The sequence below is a fragment of the Sceloporus undulatus genome, chromosome 5 (assembly GCF_019175285.1).
Source record: "Sceloporus undulatus isolate JIND9_A2432 ecotype Alabama chromosome 5, SceUnd_v1.1, whole genome shotgun sequence".
Taxonomy (NCBI): domain Eukaryota; kingdom Metazoa; phylum Chordata; class Lepidosauria; order Squamata; family Phrynosomatidae; genus Sceloporus; species Sceloporus undulatus.
This window is the reverse complement of record NC_056526.1, coordinates 177,568,086-177,579,030: the sequence shown is the minus strand read 5'-3', so window position 1 is coordinate 177,579,030 and position 10,945 is coordinate 177,568,086. Positions and strand designations below refer to the sequence as shown.

The following is a 10,945-nucleotide window of genomic DNA, read 5'->3' as shown; positions in this document are numbered from 1 at the left end:
CCCCACCTCTCCAATGAGATCAGGGCAGCTAACAACATTAAAAACATTAAAATACAATAAAATACAATGTCACAGAACCCTACCCCATCCACCATAACTGATAAAGCATAACAGTAAACAATAACAATAAAACAATACCGTTAAGATTATTAAACGGACAAGACTGTCAGGATGTGCAAGTCAGCACAGTAAGTTGTGTCTGGATGAAGGTGTAGCAAATGGCAAGTGTGACCAGAATAAGGTAAGCCTGCAATTAGTAAATGAGAGAGCAATTGGCCAATTAGGCCAGATGGCTATCATATAATAATTGCTTTGCAAGACTGCTGGGAGCATACTGGTATTGTGTGTTTTCCATGCTGGGTGAGACATACTGGTGAGAAAGTGCATTGTCAAGTCCTTCTCTGGAAGAACCTCTAGACTTTGAGAAAACACATCCCAGGAATCATCAAGGGAACTCAAAACAATAAATACTTTAGTTTAGACCTAGACTTCCTATAATTCCTTTCAAAGCTTGAGGAAGTTACTTTGTGGTTACCATGGCTGCAGAATTCTGATAGTTACAGTCCAAAAAAGTAATTTTTCCAAGCTCTGAGTCAGAGGAGTGGCAATGTGTGATAGATTTGAAAATTATTTTTATAAATTCAGTAGTGGCCTGAATACATTAGTTTGGAAGAGAAGAAAAGGACACATACTGTTCATCACACAGGAAATCAAATACAGCTATTGCCACAACTCTTTCTAACTCAAATTCATATCTAAACTAGGCTGCATTGCTTTCTCATAACAACTACTTATTATTCTTTTTTAACTAAAGTTTCTTTGGGTTACCTGAGCAGTGGAACTCTGTGGATTGCCTATCAAATTTTTAAATGTGCGTTTGCACACCCATTTGAGCTGATGCAAAAAGGGAGTGGTGTATGGAATCTCTTTATAAACTTGACCCTGTTTCTTATGTTCCGTAGACAAAAAATCCAGTTCTTCTCTCATGGTTTTGTAGAAATTACACTGAGCAAACCTTGCAGCTAATCTTTCCGCAATGGTCTCATGCTCTCTGGTAGTTCCTTCAATGTCTGTTTCAGATGATAAAGAAAATTCTGGTTAGGACAATGTAAGCAAACTAAAGATAAAAATTATCTCTTATGCTGTGTCCACACCATAGAATTAAAACAGCTTGACACCACTTTAACTGCCATGATTCCATCCTACAGAATCCTAAGATTTATAGTTTGGTGAAGTGCAAATTTGAAGAAATGTTGGTGAAATTTTCAGTGTGTTACAGATATCAAGTGGGAAAGTCCAGAGAAGCAGAACGGGCAATTTCAAAAGACATCATGTAGGTTCTTACTATAACTTGGAGAGAACCCAAGATGAATAACACAGCTGTCTAACCTCAGCACCCACAGCCAGACAAACATTTACAAGTATTCAAGTTGTGAATTCTTTTCCATTCTAAATGGCTATGTATTTTTTTTATTTCAAGAATGTAACTGATAAGAGTAGGGGCCCTTTCATATTACCCATTTATTGCACAATGATTCTTTTTTAAGTGCCATAACAACATCCTATGGAATCCTAGGGTTTATACTTACTTGAGGCACTAGAGCTCTCTGGCTGAGATTCTAAGTACCCTTCCCTAAACTGCAGCTTCCAGGATTTCAAAGGATGTGGCCATGATAGTTAAAGTGTAATCATAGTCTGATGACTGAGTAGTGATATGAATACTTTATTACGGTTAAAGACCAGCATAAAAGAAACAAAACAACAACAGCATTAAAACAATAATGATAAAAAATAATGCATTAATAATGATACATTAGTATGACATTAAAAACAATGCAGTGTGAAAGGGTCCTAGGAAACCTGTGGGAGATGGTTAGAAACAGATTTCTACTTGCAGTTAATTATTGATGTAAGGAATCATGTAGCCTTTCAGCAGCACTGAATTCTACTGATTCACTTGAGTATTTTATTTCTTCATCCCTTTCCACTTTGCTGCATGTATACTGTATATACTCATGTATAAGTCTAGAAATTTTACTCAAACAATTGTCCCCAAAAACCTGAGCTGATTTATCCGTGGGTCAATGTTAGTACCATACTCTAACTCTTAACACACAAAAAAAAAAAAAAAGGGGGGGGGGAACCAGCCTCTGATGAAAGGCAAGAGCTTAATCTGTCTTGGAAGCACTGATATCCCTCTATTCTCTCATCCTTTAATGTGAGCACAGTGATGTCTGCTTGAATTTTGTAAATTGCTTGGCATAATTTTGCTTCATTCTTTGCATTCTTTGTTATATGTCCCTAAGTTTTACTCTCAATTTATCCATGGGTCATATCAAAATCTATAATTTTGGCCCCAAAAATATGCCCTCAACTTAAACATGAGGTCGACTTATAGTCAAGTATGTCGGTAGATTGTGCTTTAACTCTGAACAAAGCTCACTCTACCTGAAGAAAAGGGTGCACTGCTGCCTGCTCCAAATGCTACCTGTGTTGAGGGTTAAGACAGCCCTTCACATATGTAATAAATACAGTGGCTCTTTGGAATCTGCTCGAGTTTGGTGCCAGAGTCCCCTGTGGATAGTAACATCCATGGATATTCAAGTCCCATTATAAACAATGGTGTGGTAAAATGGTGCCCCTTAAATAAAATGGCAAAATTAAGGTTTGTTTTTGGATATATATATATAGTCAAGCCATGGATGGATCAATCTGTAGATGCAAAATCCGTGGATATAGAAGGCTGACTGTATGCACTTTCTATTACCTATAAAGTAGGAGTTCTATTTTTTTTTTAATCTCAAACTGAAGTTGTGCGGGAGAGAAGTGAAACCTGATCCTTTCTTCTGCCTCCATCGATGTATCCGTCCATCCATCCATCCATCCATCCTTTTATCACTGTGCTATCCTGGAATTTTTTCCTCCTAGTTCTTTTCTCTCTAGGCTGGAGCAAACCATGCATCCCTATACAACAAGGTAAAGTGGGGCACTCTATTTCTTCAACAGAATATTTTTAGTCCAAACATACCTATAGTGTCTATGGAAATTTTATGCATTTCAACAGCAAATGAATCTCCGTTGATGATATCCAGAAAAAAATCAGCAGGGTTGTTATATGGTTCACATACAAAACCTGTAAAGAAAGGAGGATAGATATACATGGCCTAAAGTGGATACAGCTTTAAATGAAAACTGCTATAGGCTTTATAAAGATTTTCTAAAAGCAATTAGAAACTAAAGAAGTTCAGAAGTAGGAGCATCTAAAGCTTTTCCTGCTATGGAGTGAGAGCTTTGTGTCACTTTCACTCACCAAATACAATATCTGATTCTTCTTTTTTGACTCCCTCCCTAAACCCACAAGGTTTAGCACTGTCCACTGATTTTTTAAAAAGAGAATAATAATCAAGTGACTTGCCAATTCATTTCATTAGATATTTTCACTCAGCCTTGTTTGAAAGCATATGTAGACATACACCCACATTTGTTAACTTGGGAGATTATTCTGGGCAAAGAGGTCGAATTCATGATGTTGGAAAAGCCAGGCAATCAGCAATGTCTGCAGCCAAGCGCTGCTGGGAAATGTTCCACAGTGAAGATACTTAAAATGCTCAAATGAAAGAACTCCATTTGAACTAGAAGCTTCCCGCCAGATATTATCCTGAATGCAACCATATCACAGAGGAGATTTCTGGCACTTGGAAAACTTGAATATGTTGCTGGTGCATGCCATGGAAGTGACTAAATGGAGGCCCACAGTGTAACATGCCTTAAGAATCTCTTTGGATCTCAGGCACAGAGACCTAGGAGTCTTATTGCATGAGAAAAGAAAGTCAAAACAGCAAGAGAGAAGCATTTTTTTCCTTGCCTCTGCACATGCTGTTGTAGCACCTCTGTTCTCCTTCCCAAAGGAGACAATCATAAAAGTGTACCTTTTGCCAAACAGATTTTTGCAGCATGACAAAAGGTAGGCTTTTATCACCATCTGCTTCAGGAAGAGAACAGAAATACTTCATTGGTGTGCAGAGAGGCACAGAGAAAGCCACTTTTCTCCTGCTCCATTTCAGCTTTCTTTTCTCATGCTATAAAGCTCAGAATAATGGCATAAGCTCAGCAAGATTTTTGAAACAGACATCAAACAGCAAAGGGGACAGCTCTAGCCCTCCAGATATTTTTGGACTCCATTTCTCATAAACTTTTATTTTTGTTGATTTGAACTAGTGGGATTTGTATGCTACAAACATCTGGAGGGCTGCTCTTGCCCACCTGTATCAATCTGCATACATATTCTCTCTTTTCAGATCTTGAGATGTTTATACACATGCTGTTTCCTTGCTCTATGTGAAAATGTTGCTCTAAATTGTCATTCGATCTCTTATTTCTCATGGTGTATCAATGATGCTCCAGAAAAATGGAACATTAGTATTTCTAAATGTACCAGGAGATACCTCACCTAGAGTTTTGAAATACTCAAGTGTGTTCTCAGCAGGTCCATGATATACAAGCCTTCCAGCAGCAAGAAGTGTCAAGCTGTTGAATAATTTGAAAATAGAGTACCGCGGCTGATGGATTGAAAAAATTATTGTTCTCCCTTGATCTGCCATCCTGAATGCAACACAGAAAAAGATAATTCATTGCTGCAAGTATTGCATGTTTGTAATACTTTGACTCATTTATTGCAGTGAAATTTGGAAAATCTTGCAGTCAGAAAGTTCCACACAACCTGGTGGGAAGTTGACTATAAACTATAATGAACAACCTGAATATTTCTCCAATGAAGTCATCTTATGCAGCATATTTTGGTCTTGCAATAATTTATCATAAAACTTCTCATATTCCATGACATATTTCTTTTTGTTTGTGGGTTTTTGACATTAGTTTTTTTGACGACCACCATTTCAAACAGGGATCTTCAAACTATTTGTGCAACATAACAGGGCATTTTTTCTTGAAAACAGAACAAAATTCACATTTATATCAAAAGCACAAATATATATGGTACTGTCCCATTGAAAATGGTACATATGGTCAGCCTAAAGACTGGTTAAAATGCTGGACTGGGACTTAAGAGAACCAAGTTCTTTTTTCACTGAGCCACAAAAACTCACTCAGTGATTTTGAGCCAACCTGGCCTAACCTACTTCACAGGAAAGTTGTGAGATGAAAATAGAGAGGAGAGCTGTTTGTGCTCCCTTAGGCTCATGGGATATTATTTTTCAGTGATTTACTTTCTCAAGAGCAGGAGGACAGCATTGGCTGTGCTGGCATCCAGTCCGGTTGTTGGTTCATCTAAGAACAGTACAGTCGGGTGCGTTATCAGCTCTAGCCCAATGCTGGTCCTTTTCCTTTCTCCTCCAGAAACTCCGCGCGTTAAATGGGTGCCAACCTAAGACAGATAAGGAAATTGAAAAGTGAGGTATGCTAAAATCCCATTAAAAACAATAGTGTAGTAAAATTGTAACTCTTATATAAAATGGCAATGTCAAGGCTTGATGTTTGGAATTTATATTTTTGGCATATTTTCAAACCACAGATGGTTGAGTCTGTAAATAAAAAATCCAGGGATATGGAGCACCAGCTATATTATGTTTTCCATAGTGGTAGAATTCAAAGATATGGCTGTGCTAGTTTGTAGAATCAAAATGTAGAGAGATCTTGTAGCATCTTTGAGACTAACTGAAAGAAAGAAGTTGGCGGCATGAGCTTTCATAGACTTAAATCTACCTCAGATGCATTCAAATGGTCTAAATGCATATGATGAAGTAGACTTAAGTCTATGAAAGCTCATGCTGCCAACCTCTTTCTTTCAGTTCGTCTCAATCTCTCTATTATGTTTGTTTTGTACTGTCAGATGGGGAGAGAAGAACTTGATTTTCTGCCTCCTGTGCCAAGATAATTGGCTGGTTTTGGGTACCAGCCATCTTCTCTTGTAGGGGTGGGAGAGGGTGGCCACATTTGCTGTTATCCCTCAGGCAAATGCCATGGACCAGCTCTGAGAGGAGTCCATTCTGAGCCCTTAATATACACCAGAAACTGCAAAAGCACTGGTGTTATGAGAAGGCTGCAAACTAGCCCACAAATCTGGGGCCATGCCCACTTAGATTAAAACAATCTACTTGCAGTTCTGACATCAAAAGGCCATGTACAGTAACATCAAATACCAACACATATGACTATATACATACCTTTATATCTGCAACTTTAGCTAAGTCCAGTTCCTTGAGGACCTGTTCAACTCTCTCCCGCTTTTCCTTTGAGGACATTGTTAAAGGAAGCCGAAGGGCTGCTGAGAATTCTAAGTTTTCTCTGACAGTGAGAGTTCCCATCACTATGTCATCCTTAGATATTTGATTTAAAAAAATACATAGAGGTTTTCATTTGAACACTACGTTATACAATGGTCGTGCAACTGTTAATGTGCTTAGTCACTTACATGCTTCAGTCCTGTGGAATTTACTTTATTTTTGACTATAACCCTGAGATCCAACCAGAATGAGTAGACATACGTTAAGCATCAAAACACAATAAGGCATCAAAAGCAGGCAGGTATATGTTAAGCATTAAGAAACAGGTTGCCTATGAGCATAGGTTTAACTCAGCAATTTGTGATATGTAGCAGAAAAAAGGTCCACGAGGCAACCACCCATGGATCTATTTTGGGGGTGTATCCACATTGCCGAATTAAAGCAATTTGACACCACTCTACCTGCCATGACTCTTACTGTATAGAATCTTGACATTTGTAGTTTGGTGAGGTATTCAGTCTGGCCTTTCAGAGATCTCTGGTGCTTCATCAAACTATACATCCCAGGATTCTGTAAGATACTGTCATGACAGTTAAAGTGGTGTCAAGATGCTTTAATTCTTCAGCTTGGATACACCTGGGTTTCCCTCAGTCATTCTTTTTCTGCATCGTATTTTTGTCAGGCAGAAGGGAGTCAATCAGTTACTGCTCCTGGTAGACAATTTGGAGTCAAAATTGCTTCCCAATCCACTGCATATCAGTAGATAGGGCGATATAAATCGGCCTTGTCTGACTCTCTTGTCAATCAAAAACCATTCAATTTCTTTGTATTCTGTTCTGATAGTAGCCTTTTGTCATGAGTAAACATAAGAACAATCAAATGTTGTGTCACATCCATTTCTTTATGAATGATCTGTAGTTATTCACAGTCTACAGAATCAAAGGTGCTGCTATAAAGCAGAGGTTGACTTTCTTCTGAAATTCTTTGGTGTACTCCATTATCCAATGTATGTTTGCAATATGATCCCTAGAGCCTCTTCCTTTCCTGAACTCAGCTTGGACATCTGACATTTCTCACTCTATATATGGTAAAAGTCTTTGTTGCAGAATTTTGATTACCATTTTGTTTGCATGAGAGAATAATACAATAGTCCAGTGGCAATATAATTTACCTGTACTACATATCCAGAAATACATTTAAAATGTGGGGGCAGCTGGTAGCCATTTATCAAAATATCTCCAGACAGTCCTGCAGGATCTTTCCTTGTAGCTAGGATATCCAATAGCCTAGAAGAAAAATAAAACAGATCATCTTAAAGTTATTTTATTACAATATGCACATTTTTAGTTTGAAGCTATTTTGAGATATGGATGATGCTGACATTTCTTTTCTTATTAACTATACCCTTATTTTCCTAGTCAGGCTGTTATCAATGAAACCAAATATAATAAAATGGTAACAATATGAAGTTTAACATGATCATAAAATGATTGTTTTCATTATTTCAACACTTACGAAGATTTGCCACAGCCAGTAGGTCCTAAAATGGCATTGAGGCCAGGTTTCATGACACCACTGTAAAAGAAAACCAATTTGTCACCGGTCAAATGTTTAATTTGTATACAGTATAGTCCATTTGGTTGATTATATGCCTCTTTCCCCATCTATAGATTACAGATTATAATGATTTGGGGGATCTGAGTAAATTATTCCATTATTACATGTGGTTGTTGCATGCTTTCAAATCATTTCTGACTTATGGCAACCCTACCACAGATTTGTTCCAGTGGGGTTTGCCTTTGCCTTCCTCAGAGGCTGAGAAATGTGACCTGCCCATGGTCACCCAATAGATTTCCATGGCCAAATGGAAAGTCAAACCTTGGCCTCCAAAGTTGCAGTGCAACTCTCAAACCATTACACTTCACTGGCTCCCATTATACATAGCACTGCCTAATTCAAAATCCACATTAATGGCCCAATTCACAGCTCAAAGACAGTTTTTTAAGCTTTACAGAATTCTTTCTCAGACCAGATGACAAGCAAAACAAAAAAGAAAAGGCAGGGGAATTTATTCATATTCAAACCATGAAATCTGTTATCTATTCTCACTCTTAAAATGAAAAGTGGGGGGAGGACAGACAGATTATATTCTTTGTATCCTTAGTTCTCTTTCTATAGTTTTAAAAGGAAATGTTTTATTTGCTTTCCCCCTCCAAAAAAAAAAAAAAAAAAATCAGCAGATGTCACAGGAAATATTTTGAAAGCTTAGGGTTCATACAGTGTAACTCAGGGCCCTCCCCCTGCAGTTCCTATCAGATTTTAATATCCCATCAGCTATGCTTCCAGAGGCTGCATCAGCACTGCAGTAATAATGCACTCTGACACCACTTTAACTGCCATGGCTCAGTACTATGGAATCCTGGGATTTGTAGTTTGTTGTGGCACCAGAGACAGAGAAGGCTAAATATCTCACAAGAGCACAAATCCTAGAATTCCATAGCACTGAGCCATGGTAGTTAAAGTAGCATCAAACTGCATTATTTCTGCAGTGCAGATACAGCCTAAGACTGATGGGCTGCAGTTCAATGTCTGAAAGATACATCTGGAGAGGTCTACACCCCTCTTCCAGTAATCATGCCTTTGATTTACATTTGGGTTTTGGGAAGTTTTACATAGAAACTGGCTTGTTTCATCTGAGGTTTCAGTAAGAGAACCTAGAGAGAAGACAGACTCTTTGTGAGGCACAATCCAAAAGGAATTTCCCTTGCACAATGCCAACAACATGATTGGAAGTCACACAAGAGCACAGCAGATTATTTACATTACTCTTGCTCCTGTTCACTTCAGAGGAGCTTGAGGAGGAAAATTTCCAGCAAAGCTGAGTCCCTTCTTAACTTGGGTTAGATGTTTTTCTACACATACCAAGGAGTCTTGGATTTGCCCTGAAATTCCAGTCTAGGCCATCAAGCATCACAGGAAACATGAATTCGACAAATATCACAGGAAACAGAACTCACAAACAAGAAATAATTGTGCTGTTGGTGAAGAGGAATAATCGGCAATCCAAATAAATATTGGGGGGGGGGGTATTAAATCCCCATGTATTCATGACAGTTATATTTTAAACAACCTATCAGTTTTAACTGTGTTGCCTTGCTGACTTTATAATTTTGGAACTTGGGCTGATTTTTATGTAGTTTTTCCACTATGTTTTGCTAACAAGCACAATTCCAGACTGTAGGGAAGTGCACACTGTTTAAAACGTGTGGGTGGGGGGTTGCCACTACAGTAGGAATTTGGGGTTGGGTCTTAGTGGGTTGGTGAGTGCCAGTGCACTCCCAAATCTCCATATGGTGCCCATAGGGTGCCCATCTCTTAGGTTACCTACTTTCAGAAAAGTTATTCTCCATTTCATTATGGTGCACAGAGTAACCTTCTTCATACCAGTATGTAGAGAGATCTCGTACCAGTCCCTTGCATGCTGCTCTCACATCTAACAGACAAAGCTGCTCTCACATCTAACAGACAAAGCATGGAAAGTTCTTTCTTTTCTTTTTTCTTTTTTACTTTAACATCTAGAATTTCTTTGCTGTCTGGGGCATTCTGGGGGGTCATGCACACGTTGTTGTTTTTAGTGTGACTATGTGAATAATCTCACTCACACATTTTGGTTTTGTTGTTCACACTATGGAACCACGTCTGGGCAGATCTCTGAAAGTTGGATTACTCACACGTTAGCACTCAAATAAAGAGGGAGTCGATGATGTGAATGTATTCTAAGCACGTTCAAGGCATGCTGATGCCTTGAATGTACTTAGAATATGTTCACATCATTGACTCTATCGTTATTTGAGTACTCATTCCAGTTTTTATCCTGGTTTATCCCAGGTCTATTCACATTGATTATTCATGATGAGTACCAAGCTTGTTGGAGGCAATGAGCTTACACATTGTAAGCCGCTTAGGGAGTGCTTAAGTGCACTGATAAGCGGTTATAGAAATGTACTCACTATTGCTATTGAGATTGATAGTCACACAGCTGAGAATCTGAATCTTTATAGAAACTTGGGGGGAAATCTGACATCAATTATAAGTGGGTTTTTGGCAGCCCCCTGCCAAAAAAAATTTTAATCGAATGCATTCAAAATGCATGTGAACAGCAAAGATTCAACCCAGATTCTACCTGGATTATTTTCACCATCTGAATTACCCCTGGGAGCTGCAATGGGGGGAAAAACCCCTTTCCCAATTCTGAGAATAAGCCTAACCAGCATGCAAACAACATAGAGAAAAAGAGATTATGGTGGTTTCAAATGGATGGTGCAAAAGGGCAGCGCTTGAAGTCAAGATGAACTGCTTTTCTTAAAGTGAGTATTCCAGCCACAATGCCAGCAAAGTGCAGCACCCAGTTAAAAAAAAAGAGGGGGAGAACTATTCTGGATTCCAACAAAGCTATTCCATAACATAGTTTACTCCATAACATTTTCTCTGGTCACAAAACAGGACTGCACCCCAACATGAGTGCCCTAACAATTCAAACTTACCTGACATCTTTCAGAACCATTTTATTAATTTCTTTTCGGAAACCTATGTAGCCAGTCTTAACTTTTATTCTGTAGCTGATTTTGTGAAAGGTCATAGTGCTTCCTTCAGGATACTGGTCACTTGGAAAAGTGATTCTTCTCTTCCGCAGCATAGCTCCA

General features: G+C 38.5%; 1 protein-coding gene across 1 annotated transcript in view; it reads right to left on the bottom strand.

Moving 5' to 3' along the window:
* Positions 1-10,890, bottom strand: part of LOC121930306 (broad substrate specificity ATP-binding cassette transporter ABCG2-like) — a 26,233-nt gene extending 15,343 nt beyond the window's left edge. The window contains exons 1-8 of the mRNA XM_042466468.1: positions 10,787-10,890; positions 7,758-7,817; positions 7,414-7,528; positions 6,183-6,335; positions 5,226-5,383; positions 4,451-4,602; positions 3,029-3,133; positions 829-1,070 (exon numbers count right to left, since the gene is read on the bottom strand). Of these exons, the coding sequence (XP_042322402.1) occupies positions 829-1,070; positions 3,029-3,133; positions 4,451-4,602; positions 5,226-5,383; positions 6,183-6,335; positions 7,414-7,528; positions 7,758-7,817; positions 10,787-10,881 (1,080 nt within the window). The 5' untranslated portion in view covers positions 10,882-10,890. The remainder of the gene's footprint in view (positions 1-828; positions 1,071-3,028; positions 3,134-4,450; positions 4,603-5,225; positions 5,384-6,182; positions 6,336-7,413; positions 7,529-7,757; positions 7,818-10,786) is intronic.
* Between the last annotated feature and the right edge of the window lie 55 nt (positions 10,891-10,945).